Below are 24,150 nucleotides of genomic sequence, written 5' to 3'. Positions count from 1 at the left end.
ATTATATGAGATACTAAGTCATTATATGAGATACTAAGTCATTACATGAGAAACTAAGTCATTATATGAGATACTAAGTCATAACATGAGATATTAAGTCATCATCTTGAGATACTAAGTCATTATATGAGATACTAAGTCATTATTTTGAGATACTAAGTCATTATATGAGATACTAAGTCATCATCTTGAGATACTAAGTCATTATATGAGATACTAAGTCATTATATGAGATACTAAGTCATTATATGAGATACTAAGTCATTATATGAGATACTAAGTCATTATCTTGAGATACTAAGTCATTATTTTGAGATACTAAGTCATTATATGAGATACTAAGTCATTATATGAGATACTAAGTCATTATATGAGATACTAAGTCATCATCTTGAGATACTAAGTCATTATATGAGATACTAAGTCATTATATGAGATACTAAGTCATTATCTTGAGATATTAGGTCATTATATGAGATACTAAGTCATTATCTTGAGATATTAGGTCATTATATGAGATACTCAGTCATTATATGAGATATTAAGTCGTTATTCTTGAGATACTCATTATATGAGATATTAAGTCGTTATTCTTGAGATACTAAGTCATTATATGAGATACTAAGTCATTATATGAGATACTAAGTCATTATTTTGAGATACTAAGTAATTATCTTAAGATACTAAGTCATTACATAAGATACTAAGTCATTATCTTGAGATACTAAGTCATTACATAAGATACTAAGTCATTATATGAGATACTAAGTCATTACATAAGATACTAAGTCATTATTTTGAGATACTAAGTCATTATATGAGATACTAAGTCATTATTTTGAGATACTAAGTCATTATATGAGATACTAAGTCATTATTTTGAGATACTAAGTCATTATTTTGAGATGCTAAGTCATTATATGAGATACTAAGTCATTATATGAGATACTAAGTCATTACATGAGAAACTAAGTCATTATATGAGATACTAAGTCATAACATGAGATATTAAGTCATCATCTTGAGATACTAAGTCATTATATGAGATACTAAGTCATTATATGAGATACTAAGTCATCATCTTGAGATACTAAGTCATTATATGAGATACTAAGTCATTATATGAGATACTAAGTCATTATATGAGATACTAAGTCATTATATGAGATACTAAGTCATTATATGAGATACTAAGTCATCATCTTGAGATACTAAGTCATTATATGAGATACTAAGTCATTATATGAGATACTAAGTCATTATCTTGAGATATTAGGTCATTATATGAGATACTAAGTCATTATCTTGAGATATTAGGTCATTATATGAGATACTCAGTCATTATATGAGATATTAAGTCGTTATTCTTGAGATACTCATATGAGATATTAAGTCGTTATTCTTGAGATACTAAGTCATTATATGAGATACTAAGTCATTATATGAGATACTAAGTCATTATTTTGAGATACTAAGTCATTATATGAGATACTAAGTCATTATTTTGAGATACTAAGTCATTACATGAGAAACTAAGTCATTATATGAGATACTAAGTCATTATATGAGATACTAAGTCATTATTTTGAGATACTAAGTCATTATTGTGGGATACTAAGTCATTATTTTGAGATACTAAGTCATTATTTTGAGATACTAAGTCATTATATGAGATACTAAGTCATTATTTTGAGATACTAAGTCATTATTGTGGGATACTAAGTCATTATATGAGATATTAAGTCATTATCTTGAGATACTAAGTCATTATCTTGAGATACTAAGTCATTATCTTGAGATACTAAGTCATTATCTTGAGATACTAAGTCATTATTTTTGAGTTACTTAGTCAATATTTTGAGCTATGAACTCCTAATATGAGCTATAAGTCATTATTTTGAGATATGAACTCATTATTTTGAGAAAGTTGTTGTCATGACTTACAGGATCTTTTTATTTCATCACACTGGCAGAAACGGGCTTCCATAACATGGGGTCTCAGCACATTTAGAATAGTAGAAATTGCTTTAAATACAACAAATTTAAATAACTGATTTAGATACTTGCTATTATTGGATCACTTCTGTTTTTGCACAGGCAAAAGGTAAGAGGTTTGGCTTTCACACTGGAATCTCACTTTACTGAATCGTTTTACAGTAGGCCTAACTAGGAACATTAACGAATACTGTACTTTTGAATAACCTGTGTTTACTTCCATGCAACATTTCATTTGTAAATGTACTTTTTTACTCCACTACATTTATCTGACAGCTGTAGCCACTTTGCAAATTAATAATTTACATTTACATCACAAAATATTATAATTTAAATGGCCTGCCAGTTAAGGAAGTAGATAAAAAAATATGTCTCAACCAGCAAACACAATAAAAAAATAGTCATAGGGTGAGTACTTTGACTTGTACTACACACCTATTTTCTTTTTTTTTTTTACTTCTACTTAAATAAATAATAGTTAATTACGAATTGTACTAAAGTTACATTTCTCAATACTTGCTCCACCACCGGCGCAAGTTATCAAAACCCCAAACAAAACATTTACTGGTTTTATTTTTATTCATTTTAATATAAAAGCATACTCAAACCAAAATATTATAAGATTGTTATTTTTGTTAAGAACACACAAACACCACACATCAGGGGAAGCGGACTCAGACACTTGACCATAGAAGTTTCATCAGCTGAGAAAACACAAAACTCTCACACAATCATCTCCAGACAGTAAAAGCAACATTACTTGCAGGTAGCAAAGTGCGATATATTTCGGGAATCTAACATTTTTTTTCTTCACACAGGACTTTAATATTTATTTTGCCCATGATCTGAAGGTTAAAGGAATATTGATTGTATTTATTCATATATTCAGTTAATGTGCATTAATCCGCACTTGCTTTGTGTTGCTCTTATATTTCAGACATTCAGATTGTGTATTGGTTTTGTATTTATACGTATTTTTTCCCTTTTGATGCCAACTTCTACTAACATCAAATTACGTCTCAAACATTTGAACTAACTATTCAAAACATAAATGCTACATTGATCTCTAGCTGAGTGAGATTAGTGCCTCCAATTAAACAGAAGCCCTGTGTTAAAGGAGCAGCAGAACATTTCTGCAGACAAATAGTTTGTTCATTCTCGATTAGTTTATTTTCTGGATTGTAATCCACTGAAAAACACAAACAGACTTCCTGATGCTGGGATTTCAACAGGTTCAGAACATGTTCAACAGGCAGAAGTGTTTGTAATTTTGGGCCATGAGACTAAAACCCTGGGGGGTGGTTATTGTATAGCGCATTTACTGTATATATATGTAGCTCTGCTGCAACATCCACTGTCACTCATGTCAGTGTATGCCCTCCACAGTGAGGCAAATGTTATTGTGACACCTTGTGGACACGGTTTGTATTATTGTTGAGCAAAACTTGAGCAGGAGGGGGGAAAATGAATAAAGACGGTGAAAACATTTGGATACATGAAAGCCAAAAAACAAAATCAGGAGGCATATTTCACCTTCATAAATTGAGTCATTATCAGCCTGGTTTCATTCACAAGCATAAACAATAGGCACAAAAAAAAACACGCTGTGCTACTGATGTCATGACATCATGCTTTAGGAGCACATCCAGGAAAGTCACTGTAATAACCGATTCACCCAGTCGGAAGAGCTTGTCTTTTGTTTGTTGTTTTTTTAACACCGCTTCTTTATTTTAAGGTAATTCAGGCCACACAGACAACAGTCCATCGTGCAAGTCGTGTGCGGGGTACAAACTGCATTTTTCCAAAGACAATCAATTCCAGCACCATCTGTCTATTGCTTTAATCACATACATTTAGACACGGCAACAATTAAGTAACAAATTGCCATGGGAGGGATACACTGCATGTATACAAGCGCAAACAAACCATTATCAGTCTTTTTTTTTGGTACATGATATTGAAGCAGCCCTTCTTTTGTCCACCTTTGGTTGTGCTGTGGACGTGATCACACATCCAAACAGCACGAGAAAGTGCACCAAATACTGCTCAACTAACAGACGCTTCCTGGCTGTTTTTTATATTTATATATATCAGTTACATATGAAAAGATGACCCAATAATGGAAAAACAAACAAACAAACAAAGAAAAAAAAACACCCAGCAACGATAAAATAGTCACCACTGCCAATGCTGAGCACCTGTCGATGAGAAGAGGTTCATTTTAGTACCAATTCCTACATGAGCAGGTTTACAACACTGGTGGCCATGACTGTTTCAAGAAAAGAGCCGTCAGCCGTCCAACAGGTTTACTATGCGTAGAAAAATAAAACATTTGGAAAGCCAATGTTCTCTTAGCCTCTATTCAAACTACGCAGCAGCGAAAGCAGCGACGATCCTGGCTGACTACACGAAGACACACACACACACACCGTCACACATACATACAAACATACATGCACATATTCTTTCAATGTGTAAAAATAGAAGATTGGACACAGCTAGTACATTGATAGATAAATTTACTGCTTCAAGGTGGACGTTTCAAATCTGCATTTTCCATAAGCATCAATCAAGTACCTGTCTAAGTCCGATAGAGATTTATACATCTTTTTTCCCCCCAACTTCTATACATTTTCTATAAAACAGACATGGCTTAAATTAATTGATGATCAACAGGTCTAAATACCTTCTCAATTCTCCTGTGCACCTTTACAAAATCCATTATTTACTAAAGATAATAAAAAGAGAGAAAAAAAAGAAAAGAAATCCAGCAGATGAAATTAAACCGGTGGAAACTAATGTGTCACTGTATTGTTTTTGCTTTCTTGGAGAAACAGGAAACCACCGGACACAGCTGGGCACCCACCTGGGATGTCATGAGTTCAAGTGATGGAACGATTAAATGAATTAATCATCGGGGATGTGCAAGCGTGACGGGTGCCTGCTGCCGAGTGGCTCAAAGAAGCCACAAACACGGGGAGTTACATTCTGAAGTCCCGCTTGAAATATCTAAAATTTAGTGACTGTATTCTGGTCTGAGTGCACAGTAGAAAGTACCCCTGAGTTCTAGGACAGGGTAGGTGCTTTGACGTTTAGAGCACCGTCGGGGGAGGTGGCTACATGCCAGGGTGTGGGGGGGGGGTCTTCGAGGCTCTTTAGGGAATGGTGGGGCAGAATATGGTCCTGGGCTAACAGTGCTGTGGGACGTTTGAGCTGAGAAGAAACATTTTTGGGGGACTATGGTACAGTGGATAAGGCTCTGGTATACAATGGTCATGGTCATCCTTGGTCTCCCTTTCCCATGGCTGCAACCGCTCTTTCGTACGCGATCATATTTTTAAGCAGCAAACACCTCGAGTGACTTCACGTCACCAGGTTCTTGGGTTGGGGATTTTTTCAGATTGCATGTTACATTGATTCTATGTTTGTACTTTCTCCTCCCTCCCCTTCCTACCTTGTAGGAAAAAATCCCGCTCTGTATTCCTTTGTCCTACAGTGCATACAGTTTGCTCTCTGGACTGCCCTGACCCATCCCTCCCCCTTTTTTTATTTCTATGCTGATTTAGACCGCTCTGTTCTTGGGTCCACAGGCTCAGTGACACGGCTGTTGTGTCACAGCCTCTTCCTGCCGTAGCAGAAAGTAGCTGTGTTGAGGGCTTTTATATACGCTAATCAATGGGAATTTTGTCCTCCAGTTCCAGTGGCCTGTTCTCAGTGGGCTCCTCGCCCTTTCCCAGCTCCTGTAGTTGCTGCCGCCTCTGCACTTCTGCCTTCAGGTTCTCCAGATCCTTTTGGCTTTAGAAAAAAAAAAAAAAAAAAGAAAGAAAATAATCAATACTTGACTTCCTGTTGAGGAAATGTCTGGTGTAGTTTGACCGTTTTAAATGCGTGGTCTTTATTCTTTCCCCTCACCGAAATGCTATGACTCATGTCTCAAATAGATAAAATATGTACTAAAAGCTACAGTTCAAAATTAAATTTGGCAAAGTTATCATCATGGGCTGAACTTTTCTGAAAAGCTGTTTTTCTTCTTAAAGCAATTCTTACCTTTCTGGCATTTTTACACTTTTCGTTTGTAATATTAAAATGCTCTGAATAAGCGTGTGGCACACTAAAATGTAAAAGAAATCCACCAGGTGTTGAAACTCAAAATCATTATATTCTCATGCTGTGTTCCAGTGCCATGGGAAGTCCGAAGTTTCCGACCTCTCTCTCTCAACACATGTGTCAGGGGAGGAGGGAGCGTCAGAGGTCAGGCAGGGGGAAGAATTGCTTTAAATAACAAAATCTAATATCTGTAATGCATTATTCTTCCTCTGTGTATAATTTCAGATTTCTGTTGTGTCTCAAGAAAATATTAAGTCCCTGCATGTGTTCAGGGCATTAAGTACCTGAGCGGTATAAAGATGATGCCGTTGATAATGTTGAGCTGTTCCAGGACACTGGCCATGCTGGGAGCAGTGAACTGGAAAAAAGGAGGAAATGAAAACATCAAGCATCACTGCTAAACAATGGAGATGAAACAGAGGGAAGCCACGCCCTGAATGAGAGCAGTCACCTTAAGGGGCGTGATGCTGGCGTTGGAGCCATTCTTGTAGATCTCGTTCATGGTTCTCTGCAGAGCTACAGCCTGTTGGGTGAGATACTTCAGGTACTCTGAGCTCTCCTTGGTCTTCTCGTGCGCCTCACCCATCTGAGAAGAGAAAAATATAAATTTGAGATATAATTTCATCGCAACTGACCAAGAGCAGTGTCAGTTCCTGGCTGTGTAGAGGCGTGCAGGGCCCACCTGGTTCTTGTAAATGGTGTAACCCTCCTTCTCATGCTGCAGCGCAGAGCGAAATTCAGCCTTGCTCTCATAAACTCTCGCAACCAAATGATGGCTAAAAAAAACAAACAAAAAAAAAGGTACATTATGTAAATCATCACTTCAGTCAGTATTGTCATTCAAAACAACACAAGGAAGAAAGCAAATTATTTTCTTTTTGTCTTGTGAACAGTGATAAGTATACATGCAAAAAAAGCATAATTTTAGTCAGTATTATTACAACTACTATGTGCATATGGATAATGAATCTCTCCCCACCTGAGGGCCACTTTGAGGGACCGGGGTCCATGGTATTTTGTGTTGATGGTCAAGGCATTCTCCAGGAATCTCAGCGATAAATCGTACTCCATCACTCCGTGCAGCACCAGCCCAATGTTACTCTGTGGAAGGAAGACATCAGTCATTAATTGTGTCAAACTTATTTAGTAATGATGCATTACTATAGAGGGAGTTGTTAGTTTATATGAATCTCAAGTAAACACTGCACTTACATCTAGCAGTGCCATCTCAGGGTGGTCTTCCCCGGTAACCAACAACATGAGGTAACGGGCGCGATAAAGCAGCTTCAGGGCGGTCGACAGCTGCCCGTTGGCAAAGCAGTACAGAGCCAAATGCATCTGGAAACAATCATATAGGTGAGACGGATGTGAATCATCTTTAGCATGAACCAAATGCCTTTTACATTTGATGTGATAACTTACATATTCTTGAATTGTGTTGGGGTGCTCGATGCCGAGGACTCTTTCGCTCATCAGAACAGCCTTTTGCTGGTTGCTTAAAGCCTGTGGGTAAAGGCAAAAATGTAATTTTAGAGACAAAAAAACAAGAGGACACACAAAGTAAGAGGTGTCGCTGTATTTCTGCCTACCTCAGGGTGGTCGCCCATGATATAATTAAGGCGTGCCAGCAGGCGCAGGCAGGCGCAGATCTCTACATGCATGGCCCCGTACACATTGTTGAAGAGGTTAAGAGCCTCGTTGATCAGCTCGCAACCCTCCTTCAGAAAACCTGGAAATGTACATGACAGTTAAGGGTTTTCATTTCGATCCTCAAGCAGTCAGTTTTTATGTGCGATTCAATCTTTTGACATAAACATGTCTCATGTCTCACCTTGCTGCACTTTGGCCTGTCCACTCTGGAAGAAGTGGAAGGCATCTGAGGCTTTGGGGTTCACATGCTTCACCACAGGGAAAATATTCAGGATGTCCTCCTCTGTGAAGGCCGGCTTGTGGCGGCTGTCGAAGTTATACTCCTTTATCAGAATCTAGGAGGCAAATGTAAAAGTAGGTAGAAGAAATGTCATGCAGGCCGTCGGGTAAAGTGCCGTTGGGGGTCACTTTGGATTAAAGGAGTGTTACCTGGATGCCAGTTTTGACTGAAATTTCTCTGAGCAGAGTGCTTTTCTGGAGGCCGTATTTCTCCACCACCTGGTCCACACTTTCACTGTGCAAGAAAACATTTACTTTGTCACTAATAAAAGCACAAAATGAAAAAAAAAAAAAAAAGCTTTAACATCTGTTTCACATCAACAGATGGGGCCCTTACCACTGTACGGTGAAGTGATAGTAGCCCTTGGCCTCAGAGGCGATGTTCTTCCACAGCTCGTTGGGTGTAAGGCTGGCCCACGCCGTGTTGTCACCACCGCCGGGCACCCTGTTGCGACGTTTGCGGCTCTTGCGACGAGACACCAGCTCGTCGGGAGGCAGGTGGGCGACGGCGTCGGGGAAGGAGCTCAGGAAGCAGTTTAGGAAATGGCTTACAGCAGCGGAGAGGGCAGATAACTCCACACCCTGCACGGTGAAAATGAGAAAATACGTTCAATTAAAATATACGCAAGGTTTTCTTTTACAGAAGCTGGATAATGTATGATACCAACCTGGAGGTATGTCTTGAAGATATGTTTTGCACATCTGGTGATCAGCTCACTGATTCCTATTCTCTAAGGTACGGAAAAAAAAAATATTAGAATGACAAACAAAGGACAAACAGTATGCGACAGTGGTGGTTGGAGTCAGGGGTTCAGACTAACATAGAAGTGCTCCAGCTGGGCTTTGGCCGGGGTCTTGTCCACAAACTCCAGAACGGTGCCCAGATAGCGAATGTTGATGCCTCTCTGGTGCAAGGCCTCAGTCAGCGTGGCTCCATCCATGGGCAGAGCGCTGTGGTCCAAACAGTCTTTAACCTGGTCATGAAACACACATATGGCTTTAAACTCAAGATACATAATCCGAGAATTCAACCCCTTTATGATGTGGATCTGTGGGGTTTGTCTGTGTCACTGACCAGTGATGGGATCTGACAGGATACCAGGAAGGCAGCAGCGTCTTTGAGGAGCTGCTTCTGCTTCTGGATGTCATCCACGCTGTCGTCTGGGAAACGCACCCCTGGTTTTAACAAGACACGCACACATAATCAAGGCTTATATTCTCCTGTGAACAGGTTTCATTCGCTCCCTCTTATTGCTTCAAATATAATTTAGAGCCAAATGTGCTAAAAATGACTACAAGCAAGAAGGAGATTAAACACGGAAAAATCTGACAGTTCGGGGAGTGAAAATGGATGAAATACAAGTTATCTTGGCTGCTCTTCAACTAGATAGTTTCATCATCTCCTCAGGTTATACATAATTTCATAATGTGTTACAGAAAAGTACATATGGGAGTTTATTGTAAGCATTTGCTAACTAGTTGCTTTGTTTTTTCTCATCTTACCACCTCACATCAGTCATTATCATTTCACAAATATTTTGAGCTGACCACCGGCCATCTGAAATGTTTTTTTGGTCTCTGACTGGTTGGTCCTGAAACAATCTGTGTTTGACTTTTTAAATATTTGCCATACTGTAAATCTTCCATGATGCTTCCCAACCTGTGAGGACTTATGATGACTTATACTGTTGAATAAAAACATGACTTTTGATTCTCAACTGCCTCCTTTTGATGGCTACAGTTTATTTCAATATTGGTAAAAGTATTTTTATATATAGCCTTTTCTTTTATAGTCCACATATGATATTAATCACCCTTGTTGTGCGTACCTGGGGAGAAGATGTCAGGGTTAAAGCGAATGTCAAAAGATGTGTTGCTGATGGAGCCGACCGCCTTGCAGGCATTGAGGACAACTTCACGGCTTTTGGGATCTGTTTGTGGTCACATACAAGGAAAAAAGAAAGTAGCAAAAATGTTAATAGTAATGGCGACGGATACGTCATGGCAACTTGTTTGCAAAGTGACAGTTCACACCATGTCCACATTAAACCTTCCAGAAACTGAGCTTAAAAACACACTCATTTTAGAAAGTATGCAGAGAGCTGGTTCAATTATCAGGGACAGTGTAAAAAAAAAAATCAAGTGATTTGATAAGGTAACTGTAGACAAGGCCTTGATCGAGCACCCACCACCATTTCAAAGCTGTTTATTAACGACTACAAACACAACAGGTTAGTCAGAGGGCCTGTCAAGATTACTCCGAGTTAGGATCACTTAAGCAGCACACAAATCATTAAAAACATTAGTATTTCTGCATTCCCAAAAACATATTTGGATTAATGAACACAGCAACTGATTATTCCGTTTATTGGGTCAAAGCCCACAGGAAAGGCACCACAGGCTGGGATGGTAAGAGATGGGCCGATCTGGGGTCAACATGCTTCCCACGGCAGGCTGAGGACTGAGCAGGGACAGCTGGCCTGGTGGAGAGACGCCAATATAACCAGGTACTTGATATTTTAATGCTCTACCTGATACTCTTCTGCTCTAATGCTATAGACACACAATCTGTAAAATTAGCTGCATACTACTTCTCTGACTAGCACTACTTTTTCTATGCAATCATCCACCAGAGTAGCTCTTCCTTGCGTTGTCCTTGCCTTACGTTTTGGGGGCTTTTTTTTTTTTTTTTGAAACGTACCAATACAAGATCCATCTTCAGCAACTAAGGTCTCTGCCAGCTCTTTGGCCTGCGCTAATCCTGGAATACTTTCCTCAAGCTCCTTACCCTCCAGTGGGCTCTTGCATTCCCCGTTCTGGGTAGCTGCGGGTTCTAGGAGCCCGTTTGTGGCAGGCTTTGAGGAGTTTTCTTCACCGCCAGTCGTCGCCTGTGAGTCAGCGGAGGTGCTGTTCTCTGTCTGGCTTGTGCTGTCTGTTGTGACCTCTTTCGTGCTGGGTGAATCCGATGCAGCCGCCTGTGTCTGGGTTGTGTCGGCGTTGATTTCTGAGGGTGTTTCAGCGGTTTCTGTGATGGCGGGTATATTAGTCTTAGCGTCCTTGTTTGCTTTTTGTTGCATCAGCTGTAATGCTGCCATCTTCATGAAGAGAAGATATCTGCGAGGACACAGAATCAACATTTGAGCACATGGAGAAACTCTTACGATGGTGGAAATGTGATGACGCGCAGGCACTCACCTGTGCTCGACAAAGGCCTCGATGAGCTCTTGGCGTAGACAAGCCAGGCGGTGGCGGTGCTGGCGGGGGAAGCCTTGGCGCTGACTCTCTGGCGGAAGCTCCTCTCCATCCACAGGCAGGAAGTTGAGGTCAGGGGGGAAGGTACGAAGGAGGTCCAGGATATAGTGTCGGCCATCATTTCCGATAATGCCCTTACACTCGACAGAAGAGCACAGCTCCACTGACTCGTTTTTCTCGTTCAGCACGTTGTGCGTCTGGACCTAAAATTTACACCCAGTAAAGGTCAAAATTAACTTCTTGAAGAGACAAAGCATCAGAATCCACAGTATCTCTGTGGTGGTGTTTATGATATTTACTGTGTACAAGCGAGCAATAACACAACTTTGCAAAAAAAAAAAAAAAAAAAGGTCTTACATGATACAAGTTTGCTTATGATCTCAAAGCATATAAAAACTATGCACTGTAGTTTTTTGCAGGAGCAAAGAGTGCTCTTGTTGGGGACTATTTTCAGCTGTAGATTAGTATACCTTTAGTGCCGTAGTGAGTATTTACTGCAGCAAGTGTGTGTATTAGGGGTGGAACAGTTTATTGAAAAAATCTGTCCCGTTCGGTACGGATGTCACGGTTCGGTACACGTGTGTACCGTTCGGTTTATGAGGCGTAACGTAGCGTAAGCTTTCATGACCGCTGTCCTTTCTCGTATCTATCTCAGCGCTACGTCTCAGCGCGTCACATCCCAGCATGTATGGCAGGTCGAATGTGCCACAATTCGGCCTGCCATAAGGAGACTTGCTTCACGCGCACCCTGTATACGGTATATTTTTGAGTTGTTGAAGTATGGAATTTTATTGTGAAGGACTGAAGTATGGTCCCAGATGTTGTGGAAGACCAGCAGCTCCCAGTGTTTACAGCGAGGAGATCGGGGTGTCCGACTAGGGCTGAGGGGAGCACACAGCTAATTCACAGGTGTTAGCGCCCTTTTGACAACTCTTGTAAATACAAAGCTAACTTAGGACGATAAAACAATATATGATTACTAATATAAGAAGTTAGAATTTAGGTTTACACCATTAAATTAACTCAAAACATTAAATCATTATTTATATTTGTAGATTAAACAGAAAGTTTGATAGTATTTAGCCAAAAACTGTCCGACTGGTGACACAGTACCGTAATGTTTATGTGCGATTGACTCTGAAAATATTAGACTGGAGTGCTGGTGTTTGACTCACTGATACGTTTCTTGGATATTAGTAAGATGTACAAGGCATTGGCTACACAGGAAATACTTATCCCTGGCACAATAAATGATTGGTTTTGGTCTTTTGGTGGGATTTATTGCCAAGAAGAAAAACAAACAACAAACCCAGACTTCTCATATTAACACAAAAGGTATGCACTGTGAAATACACATATACCATACTTTGAGTAAAGACTACAGTCAAGTTACTGACCTTGAGTGGCCTGCTGGTCTTCTCCAGCAGCTCCAGGTATTTGCTGTGAGACACAACCGTCTTTCCAAAGTCGATGGAGCCGTAGATGACGCTCTGCTCCTGCTCGCGCTCCAGGATACCAGGGATGATGGACTGAGCAGTGACACGGTAGCCTCTGTAGTCCACCACCACCGTCCCCAGAGTGTACAGACCCTCCACGTCCACTGCCCCATAAGCTCGTACTCCGTTCAAGTCATTGGTGGGCGCGGCGTGGGCGGCGGCATCTCCGCCCAGCTCGCGATAGTGGTCCCGCACGTCGAAGCCAAGGCTAAAGAAGATGTTGTTCCAGATGAACATCTGCATGCGTGTTTCCTCGCCGGGATTGATGGCCATTACGTTGCCATCGATGACTGCCATGGCGCCTCGTGTGGCAGCTGCTGCAAAGTCACTGTGGACCTGCAGGAGAAGAAAAAAAGGAGGTGTTACATTAAAAAGATAGACATTTACACATCACATTGCTCATCAACAGAGTGAGTCAGCAGTTTGGGTGATTCATGACCATGTGGTCTCCTGTTGATTTTGTATAATCAGTACCAGGGCTGCAGCTGTCGAATCTTTAATCAAGTATTCTAACGATTATTCCATCGATTAATCAGATAAAAAAAAAATTGCCAAAAAGAAAAAAAATTATAATTTTGCGTTATTACTCACAGGTCGAGTGAGATGTGTGTGTTGAAGGCAATACTCTCACAATTTACCATGAATAAGTTTACTATTTAAACAATTCAAATTAGAACATAAAATTCTACGTGACACATTTACGTTTACTCAAACAGGTTTCAAAGATATATAGATTAATTTAGAAAATTAATTAACGATAGATATCATCAGGAAGAGCAATTCGCTCTCTTCCTGTTTACTGTAACAACAAGCAACTTACAAATTGCCACTGGCACATTTCCTCAAACAAAACTATAAAGACAGATCAGGTAGGTAACGTTATGTTTAACATTGTCATGAAAAACTATACAAAAAAAAGTGTCATTCACAAGGACAGCTACGCCTTCACTTCACTGTTTTTAACCGCACTCCTTAAACCAGAACAGCTGCGCTCGGTGAAGTGGCCTTAACAATGGGCTGCTTTCAGCTCAGACGCTGAGTCATTGAAGACGTGCTGTTGTGGTAAAATGGTCCTAGTTTGCAGTGGACCTAGTTTGTAAAGTGTCCTGAGATAACTTTTGTTATTATTTGGCACTATAAATATAATTGAATTGACCACATTGCACCGTTTTTGGCTTCTTTTTTAGTGTGAAATTATCAAATCTATTCTCTGCCTTTTCTGGGCTGTAGCTGTGTGGAACAATGATCTCTGCGCTGAACAGGCCGCATAACGCGCAAGATAGGAATGAAATGAATCATCAAGGCAGAGATTTTGCCTCGAAGATTATTTGTAATCAAGTCACTGGAGTAATCGTTTAAGTCCTCGTCCGTACCTTGAATATGGCCCTCTCCCTAAGCAGGCGTTCAGGCAGGTTCTTCCGGGGCAGCTCCCTGGTGGTCTGCAGCTCCTCATTCCAATCTCTGGTCTGAAGACAAACCAGCACCAAAAAACATATTTAAACTGGAAAAACTTCACATTATTTGTCTGGCCGATGCACTGCGGTGTTCAGCTGTGCCTACCTGTCCAGGTATGTGCTCCTCGTAACCCAAGCGGGAGGTGTAGGCATCCTCAGCTCGAACACAGTCCATGGCGTGGTCTACCTGCGGAGCTGTCCAGCTGTACACCTGGAAAGGCGTGGCTATCCTCTCAAACGGGTGTTTTTGGACCCTGCAGAAAAAAAAAACACAGCAAGGCTGAGTGTCCACGTTCTTTTCTGAGCAACAATGAGGAGAGCGCATACGCGGTGGCACAGTTTTTAGAAAGAAAAAAAAAAATAAGCAGCCCAAATTGTGTTTTCTCTTTTCATACATCTCAGGACGTTCGTTTGAAGTTTGAATTATTTTGTCTTGTTTAGTTTAGTTATTGTGCTTCAAGACTTGTAAAATAAAGTGTTTTCACTTGGTTAAATATAGTTAATGAATGAATGAACAAAAAAGAAGCAATTCAAAGAAAAATGTAACAAAAATAGAGAAACAAGGAGACACTGAGGTATTAGAAAGTTTACATTTTAATCCCACCAGAGAGGCTGAGCATTGACTTTGTTGTCATTCAGTGTGGCGGGAAGTTGACCACTGGCAAGAGAAAAAAAAATGCAGGGAAGCTAAAAGGGAAATAGATGTTTTGTTACCTTTTCTTTTGCAGGGCAGTGAAGTTCTTCTTGAAGGCAGGACTGATCTGGCTCAGCAGCTCCACCAGAGAATGGCTCAGGAAGCTGGGGTTAGCTGGTTTAGGGTTAAAGGTGTAGGTAGTCGATCTGAAATATACAGACGTAACCATAATTATTCACATTGTTATGGATTTTTTTATAACAAGTCTGCTAACTGGAGAGAACAAACAGGAAGTCGTTTCCCCATAGCGACGTAGCTGTTTTCTCAAACAGATCTAGAATCTACAAAACACTAAAACATGGGAGCAACTTATAGCCCTGCTCCAAACCATGGCATCTCTCCCAATTCTACTTTCCAATGTAATCCAACTGTTGAACTCTTAAATCATTTGTGTATAAACTATGTATGGCGGGATTATGGAGCTTAAAGGTAGAGAGTCCACTGCAGCAAAAACATGGGAGCTGTAATGAGATATGAGGCTGAAATCTTGACTGACTGGTTGAGGTAGAAGCCGCGCGTTGAGGCAGTGATGCTGACATGACGCTCCTCCACAGTCACGATGTACAGGTACATGAGGTCGCCGTGCATCTTCCTGTTTCCAGGTGGAGGGTTCCAGCCGCTCATGGTCAGGACCTTCAGGCACTGCATAGGCTGTTGGAGGTGTTAAAACCATTAGCCAAAAGGTAATCACTATAAAATTCAGTTTCTTATTCGACTATGGACACTTTAACTATAAGTGCTTTTCAAGTTGTTCATAATTCTCCCAAATAGAGCCACATGTAGGGCCAAGACAGTGCTGCTCCTCACCTTTAAGTCCTTGTTCTGGGGCTGGAGGGGCACCAGGGGGCGATCTTTGCTGCCTGGCAGGATGTGCTCCGGGGGGGTACAGTCAATCTGCTCCAACTCTGTGCCTTTTTTCTTCCGCTTACCGCTGTCTGCAGCCATATAAAAACAAGCAAGGTAAACATCAGCAGCCCACCTGCACATTAAAAAACGCACACTCCACATGGTTAAACATGCGCAGGACACTGGCTTGTCATCGACCCCTAGATGTCTCACGTGGTGTCATACCTCCGAGGTCTCCGTCAGTGAAGATGCTGAGGAAGGAGAGGGAGTTGCAGTCCACGCCGTTGTAGGCGTCTGAGGGGTCCAGACTTTTAAGCAGGTCCCTTATGTGACGCACATGGATGCGGGCCTCGCGCACGGTGTAAGGCTCTGGAGAGAAGAGAGACAAAAGAAACCCAAAGGGTATAAATAGCAGGCAGTGAGGGGTTTGACGAGGAACAGATGAGGCTAATGGACACCTCTAATGAACTGTAACTCAATTCTGTTTAGGCTTCTACATATCAGTAGAACCTCAGCAAGAAAGATAATGTGCCACGATGTAGACGGAGGGCAGACCACCAAATCCATTTTCTTTTTTTATGAATACATCTGCATCTTGTTTTTCCAGTGAGGACAATGACTGTGATTACGGTCTCTTAAAACAGGTAAAAGAGCTCTACATACCTGGCTAAAACAATATTGGTAATGTGATAACCTGACCTTTACTATGGTGTAAGCTTTTATTTTTTCCTCTTTGTACCGCAAGAACAAAGACAAACCCAGGTGTGAATAAGAAAGTCTCTGACCTTCCACCACTTTGAGCAGCGACCCCTCCTGCAGGCCCTCGATGGACTTGAGCTCAGCAAAGTTGTCCAGCACATTTCCGTCCAGCTGCAGCGAGAAGCAGGTGCGGTGGCAGGTGTCCTCCCGGTCCATCAACACTTGATGGATCTCCTGGACCATTTCCTGGGGAGATACCTGATGTAGGGAGATGAAGGTAAATATAGCTTCGGAAATATCTGCAGCTAGAGATATATTACCGGCTTTGGTCCAGCTGTCTTTAGTTTGAGGGGAAAACGTTGCTCACATATTTTTAATATTACAGCATTCAGAATCTCTTTATTGTCATTGCACATAGTACAACAAAATTTAAGTATCATCCAGGCGGTGCAACTCACAACAACAAATTTTAAAAAACAAAAAAATATACAAATAACAGAGAATTATAAAATATACAGATAAATATGAAAAGCAGCTGAGGTAAAAGAGAAAAAACAGCCTGAACGAATACTGCTTCTATCTTATTTGATCCAAGAAGGCCAGTATGAGTCTAAGATCCATGAATTTTATAATATGTAAAAGGATTTCACAACTCTGGAAGGTTATATTGACATGCAGATATTTGATTGGCCCGCAGACTCGTTGAAATCAATTTGATTTTTCGAGCAGAGCTATTGTCTTTCTGAAGCCCTGGCCTACTGAACGGCTGCTTGTGAAGAACTCGTCCTTACCTGCAGGTCAAATGGCTCTGTTCCAGGCGCCTGGATCTTAACGGTGAAGCCTGTGTCCTGGATCACTATCACTTCCTGTTCGTTGGACTCCTCTCCTCCGTCCGTCTCGCTGTTTCCATCCTGCTTCGATTCTGCCTCCTCGTGAGCCCCGTCACCATTCACCATGACTGTATCTGCACTGTGCCCTGCGACGGAGGAGACGCACATGGTCGTCGGTGAACTTTACATCTTGTGGCCTCAAGTAAAAGACAAGACCCTCAAACTTTACTCTAAGATAAATATACCGTAATATAATACAGTTACTGTCTATGCATCAGATTATATAAGTTTTAGATCATATCGTACGGCCCTACAGACGACCATTTTAAAAAGTAAGAAAAATGACATGGCATCAGCTCGCTGCCAAGACTTTGCCGATACCTTTGCAAGCATTTTAGGTCGATGTCAAAACAACTCCACCCTGATGTGTGCATGAATAACATACATGCAAGCTGTGATACTTAGATTGTATAAATATGCCTAAATCAACATTTAGCCTGACAGCAAAACCACCGAACCTTTCTGTCACATTAAACACACAGATGGTTACAGGCGGCCAGGTCAATGACAAAGCACATAGATCCACAGGCCGGATGCCCTTTCCATCAACCTTGAAATATTAATGAATGGGTGAGCTGACAAAGCTCCAAAACGGCATGTTATTGTCGTGGTGTCCCTTTATTACTCTTTTCAAACAAAAATTCAACACTGACTTTCATCAGCCATCATCTGTACAAGAGTCTAAAGAGCCGGAACGAAAAACACACAGATCACTAAGGATTGTATCAAAAACATTTGACAATAAGTAACCAGGCGCTCTTTTCTGCTGTTCCACAAAGAAATGCAAACCTGCTGAAACCAACACTGTTGCGACACTGGAGAGGGTTTAGCCGGAGAGCCCTGAGGGATTGAATACAAACAATTTGAGCATTCACAAGAGGGAATTACTGGTCATTTGCATGGCTGATTGTGGCAAATACAACAACTGCAAGTCATCCAGAAACCACTCCCTGCCCCTTACTCTTTTGCAGACATTCGCCCTTTCAAAATAAAAGTTACTCATTATCTTTAGAAAACATGGACAATCTGAGCTAATGAATGGTCTCATTACACAAACTATGCACACACTATATTTCCCACCTTTCCTGGATAGAGTAACAGTTAAGGTAGCAAGAAAATGACATGAATTAAAATGAGGGTGTTAAAAAGAAGCAGGGCAGAGTATGTGAATGTCTCACTGGGACACAACTGCTGCCAGCCAGTGTGTCCTTGCTCACCGTCAAGGGTAAACAGCGTCAGCCAGGGTTACTAAAGAGGGGGGCCAGAGGGAGGGGTGGGGCCTCATAACTGGACCACGACCCCGGGGTCGAATGAACACACTGAAATGGTGGAGGAGCAGGGGGAGGAAGCACAAGAGAGAGGGCTACCGACCCACCGGCCACGCTCTGAATAACAAACACAACGGCTTCAATGCTGTTGTAGAAGAGAATGAGGGCTCGGTGTTAAGTGTCTCAGTAAAGCTGCATTTGTTTTCTAGTTACAGAATGGAAACCCTTCATTTTGTATCAGATCTAAACCTTTTTATGTCTGAAAGGTCTAGACGATGTCAGTTTATTACTTCATCAATTCTCCTTCTTAAACCGCTTGGAGGCACATCGTCACATTTTTGTCAATATGACGAACTTGCTTGCAAACAGTTGTTTATTTACACATCCAGCAGTTAGAGAAGAGCCTGATGAATGCGGGCCCAATATTAACCTTTTACCTTGTCTCTACTAACTGCTGAGGAAAATATCTTTAGCTGCTAAACGCTCCACTGCGATCATCAGCCGTTCGCCAACTGTGTCCGTCTGCTGTTCAGATGCAAAGCAAGTTGTGCGACGCCATGACAGGTGACAGTGGATCAAAACCGTAAATCTGTGGACCACGAGACAGATGAACAATGAGCTGAAACTCACTACAAGAGCGACCACTCTCACAATCATTTGACACAATTTTATTATTAAATAAACACAAAATTGCTCTTTCAGCAATCATTTGAGACCATCTTTGTCATTTAACTCTTAACTTATTGCAACAAATTGAGTGTATGGAGGTGGTGTTCAGTGAGGAATATCAAATAAAGAAGTTTGAAGTTTTAAATTAGAAGCATTCAGCAGAAAGGCAAGAGTTCAAAGTGCCAGATTTCAGACTGTGATTGATGAGGCAACGTAGCAGTCTGCGTGTTGCAAAACTGACCCCTTTTTTTGCTCAACGGTAATGGAAGAAAGTTCAGTAAGAAGAAGGGAGAGAAGGGAGTGGTGAAGTTCAACAGTAAACGGGACAAGTCTCACGCCAGCTATTGTTTTAAAGGGAAGGAGGTAGAAATGCATCAGTTTCTTCCTCGATGCATTTCCTCTTGAAATGACATCTGGTTACAGCTTAATCTGATCGGAGAGACAGGAGTTCCCAAAATCTGACACTTCTGGTTATCATTTTCATAAAGGGATGTTAGTAAGGATTAAAGATACTGTGACTTCCTATTTATTTATTTTTTTTAAGTTATATTATTAGATAGACATTAACAATGGACACCATACGTGCCTCAGTTCAACACTGACAGGTAAGGTTGAGTGATGTGATGATATCTACTATGGTTTGTTAAAAATCTTGCGGTGGGACTCGTACTAGACAGAATCCATCCAGGAAAGGAGGTAAAGGTAAAGAATCAATACGATGACACCAATCAGATAAAGTCAGATAAAAGGCAAAAACCAGACACAATAAAAAAAAAAAAGAGAAAGGTTTCCTCTGTAACTGAGCCATTTGTCCTCTGACTAAACCTCTCCAAATATGTAACATATTTGGGGGCTCGTCCTGCAAACTCATGTTCACCATTTCACATGATCTATTTTCAGATGTTAGTACTTAGAGATGAGCTCTCCTTTTTAGTTCACACTTGTCTTGAGAACAACAAAATAATAAATCTAGTCAGCTATTCAGCCACTCCACGGCCCTTGACATGGGGACCCTGGCTGCTGCCATGGCAACATTAACCAGCCAGACAACCCTGAAAACAACAAAAACAGCAGCAGCACACAAGGTCTGTCTGTAATCATACTGGCTGCACCACGAGGTGGCAACCTCCTGAGTCATGCATCTGCAAAAGACTGAAGAAAAGGTCTGTTTGAGCCTGACTTTTGAATGAATCGCTGAATACGTCCCAGAAATTAATAATTATAACAGTCCTACATGCACTGTGTGACATGGGGTTGCATGAAGATGTTCTTTTATGTTAAAGGGGTCGTAAGCTGAAAAGGTACCAATAGATGATGAATATTAGCTTTGCCTGTGGACGGGTGAGAAAGACATCTAGCCAGGACAAGAGTCGTGTCAGGGTGATCCCTGGAATGATCCCGGTCACTCTCCTTCACCCAACAGGAGCATTAAGCCCCTAGAACCACACCTCGATCTGTCTGCGCTGCCATGTGCTGCTACTATGCCCTGTTACAACAAGGTTTTTATCACTATATGATAACTTATTGAATCTTTAGCGAGCAATAAGGTATTTGCTGATATCACAATGTCCGCCATGATACAATTTCGATTAAATTAATCAAGGGGCCTGTGATCGATGAGTGACATTATCATGTGCCCACATTACACGATCAGGTACATTCTCATAAACAAACAACTCAAATATGATTGCTCTTCAAGACATTTACATGAAAAAACACAATAAATATAAAGTGGGAATGTCAACATAAAGGCCCATGTCAAAGATGATATGTTGTCTATCAATATTCTCACTTTGCATTGATGATTGATATCAAAATCGACTATAGATCCAGATTGATGTATTGTTGCACCCTCTAGTTACAACTCTGCACTGCACAGTCCAGAGTTAGCTTTGGTAGACTATCAGACATGATCATGTTTAGGACATCAATCCTGTCACTGTCTCTCATACGAGCCGGGTCACAGCAGGTCCAGAGTAAGGCTGCAGGTATAATGATCATTTTCATTATCAATTCTCTGTAAATGTAGTGATCACTTGGGCCATAACATGTCCATCAAATGCAAATGATAAGTTCCAAAAGCGCATTATCAGGTTGCTTGTTTTTCCTGACCAACACTTCAATTACATTATATTTACAGTGCCAAATCTTAACAAAATCATCTCAAGACACTTCACATGCAGATATTCCATTGTTATATCCTGTCTGGGTCTGGTGTCCTTCTGACTATGCAATGTATTGTGCTGTGCCTGTCTCTTTTATTTGTATTTTATCTATTTGTTCGCTGTCTCTTCTATTTATATTTTTACTATTTATTTATTTGGGACTATTGATGCAAATTAGCAGCTTTGCTATAATCTGGCATGTTTATACAGATGTTGAAATATCGATGTGAATAGTGTCGCTGCTGTATTTTAACATTGGTCTTAGTGGTGGGACTTGAGATAGTCAAATGTAAAATGATGTATTAAGTTTGAGAACCACTGATCTCAACCACATTATGAGTTATTCATGATTTACAGAGACCTGAATGAGTCAGAGACTACTTCAAAACTAATAAGTTAATTATCAAATAAAAAACAACAAAAAAATGAGAAGCTGGGAATAAAGAGTTATTTTCCTTCAGCCTAAAGTGTTAATGAATTAATTAGCTCTCAGATGGAGCACCCACTGCTCCATCTGGGAGCTGGTGAAGGGCTGAGAGGCTGCACATATACATCAGTAATCATCCAGCTAAACAAGTTGTCGCTGACAGTCTCGCTTTAATCTTCCTCTAGACAACACCGGGCTGCTGCTCCAACACTTGTATCTTCCAGTATACTCACCGGCTTACACGGCTGTTCATGTATTATTAGCGTAACCTTCCCTCTCACCGTGCATGCACCACCAGGACTTTTCTTTTTCTACCTCAACCAGCTTCCGCTTCCCGGTCGAGGAGGGACGAGTCCATCTCATCTTCCTCAGCAGGGGGAGGAGGAGGAGAAGGAGGCCCGCTTTAAGTGTTACCACCGACCACCATTCACTTTCATCTCTTAAAGTAAACTTTTAACACGGATAAAACAAGGGAACTCATCTTTGACACAGCGTATCTGACCCACATCAGTCAGACAAAGAGACACCGTGTTTGTGAACCACCCCCCGTGTTCCTGCGGACTGTGCGGCTCCACTGAAGGTGACCTTCACGACTGTGTCACGCTGTTACGGAACATGTGCGTCAATGCACAGGAGCTAGCACAACCCGAGCTGTGCGCCGTGACACCTTAACAGACCATGTGCACAGAAACTTCAACTTTAACAAGAAACAACACCAGTTGTCAGTGCATTTGCTCGTCTCTTGGGGCCTTTTCTGTGAGCGAACGTGCTGCATACTCAGCGAGGAAGCTAACGTTAGCACACCGGTGCATTGTTTTGGGTCAGTCCGGTTTGCTAAGCAGTGTCAGTGCCAAGCTGGACTACATGATAATAGCTATGAGCATGCATGTGTGAATGCGTTTGATCCTGTGGAGGTTGCTTTGTGCAGGGGGCACCCTCTAAACAAAGAGACTACCAAGGATATGGTTGGGAGGAGGAGGGTGCACCCCCAGACCATCACCTTGGGTCTGAGGACTTTGAAGTCACACAAAGCATGGAGGTAAATGTCATTAGCTTTAGTGGCTGCTGTGCAGAGAGACAAAGCGTTCAATAAACCTGAATTAATGCGCAGGGATGCTGGCTGTAACTGTATGCATTATGATAATCCGTGTATGTATGATGTATGTTAGGTGTCATTATAACAGCAGCTGTGAATCAGCCTGCTTCAGTCTCACCACATCCGCAGGGATCCTTCAGACGTGTCTGGCTGGTTTCTTTGCTGTCCTGGGCTCCATCCCCGGCTTCATCCGCAAGATCAACCGGATTACAGTTGGGCACTGACGCCGGGATGTCATCTGTCTTGCTCACCATGGTCGGCAGTCAGTGTTGGAAACAGAAATCCCCCCGCAGCTTGAATAATGTGTGAGTCTGGAAGAAAATACAAAAGAAATCTGCTTCTCCGGCTAACGCAGGCTAAGATGGCTACATGCGAAGGGTACACGCTTACAAAAACAAGTCTACAGAGGAAGGACAGTGCTGTAGCTGTACATGGTGCTGATCACACGTGGTTTTCTCCTCTCCTCCCCTTGACCTCTTTGCCTTTGCGTTGCACTTCCCCTCCCACTGAGCTGGTGCTACGGAAAGCCACATGCGACAAATCGCTTTTTGCAAACTCCTATTGATAAGTGTAGATTTGTATCTCAAGTCCCGGGAGATAAAATGAAGGACATTGTTCCAGTGTAGTTATTGTTTCATTGGCCTCTCATCAGCTCCTGTCAGTCACTGGAGTTTAACCTCCACGCTGCAGAAGCCAGGACTCAACTAACCAGGGGTGGAAGAAATACTCTTTACTTAAGTAAAGGTAGTATACCACTCTGTCACAAGTAAAAGCCCTGCATTAAAAATGTAACTTAAATAAAAGAGCAAAACGTACTTAAAGTACAAAAAGTAAAGTACTCATTTTGCTGAATATTAAATCATAATTATTGATAGATGAATGAAGATATCACTTTATGTTGCAGCTGTTAAAAGAAGGGCTCGTTTTATGTAGTTTATAGACTTCTGTGTGGCGTAACCTATAACAATAATGTTATTTCAATTATCTGAATCTGTAAAGTAACTGCTATTCAAAGTGAAAAGTACAATATTCCTCTTAAAAGTAGTGGAGTAAAAGAATAAAGTAGATTAAAATGGAAATACTCAAGTACTGTACTGCCCTACAAAGTCTAAGTGCAGTAACTACGCACAAATTTAAGGTTAAAAAAATATATATTTAAAGTT

At 41.2% G+C, this 24,150-nt stretch overlaps 1 protein-coding gene across 2 annotated transcripts; it reads right to left on the bottom strand.

Moving 5' to 3' along the window:
• Positions 1-2,654: 2,654 nt before the first annotated feature.
• Positions 2,655-23,374, bottom strand: cluha (clustered mitochondria (cluA/CLU1) homolog a). 2 transcript variants are annotated; one of them, XM_083913836.1, is made up of 27 exons: positions 23,106-23,374; positions 17,264-17,448; positions 16,559-16,730; positions 15,999-16,142; positions 15,735-15,862; positions 15,424-15,578; positions 14,948-15,073; positions 14,340-14,487; positions 14,153-14,245; positions 12,681-13,115; positions 11,227-11,486; positions 10,733-11,145; positions 9,861-9,962; positions 9,107-9,207; positions 8,853-9,005; positions 8,700-8,762; positions 8,369-8,613; positions 8,182-8,266; positions 7,934-8,087; positions 7,692-7,831; positions 7,525-7,605; positions 7,315-7,440; positions 7,082-7,203; positions 6,785-6,878; positions 6,554-6,688; positions 6,387-6,460; positions 2,655-5,790 (listed from the first exon to the last, which is right to left on the bottom strand). In XM_083913836.1, exons 1-27 carry the CDS (start codon positions 23,239-23,241, stop codon positions 5,664-5,666), a joined length of 4,197 nt encoding a protein of 1,398 aa, XP_083769962.1. In that variant the 5' UTR covers positions 23,242-23,374; the 3' UTR covers positions 2,655-5,663. The 2 variants fall into 2 exon arrangements, with proteins under 2 accessions (XP_083769962.1, XP_083769963.1); XM_083913837.1 differs by having other exon boundaries at positions 10,820-11,145.
• Between the last annotated feature and the right edge of the window lie 776 nt (positions 23,375-24,150).

The sequence above is a fragment of the Echiichthys vipera genome, assembly GCF_963691815.1.
Source record: "Echiichthys vipera genome assembly, chromosome: 5".
Lineage (NCBI taxonomy): Eukaryota > Metazoa > Chordata > Actinopteri > Perciformes > Trachinidae > Echiichthys > Echiichthys vipera.
The sequence above is the reverse complement of the archived record's forward strand: the minus strand, read 5'-3'. Positions and strand labels throughout refer to the sequence as shown.

Coding starts and splice junctions, on each gene's coding strand:
- cluha (XM_083913836.1), bottom strand. CDS start 23,241: ATGGTGAGCAAGACAGATGACATCCCGGCGTCAGTGCCCAACTGTAAT. Junction 15,074..15,423: donor CGCGGCTTCTACCTCAACCA/GTCAGTCAAGAT, acceptor TGTATATTTCAG/ATCGACTACCTACACCTTTA. Junction 5,791..6,386: donor ATCATCTTTATACCGCTCAG/GTACTTAATGCC, acceptor TTTTTTCTAAAG/CCAAAAGGATCTGGAGAACC.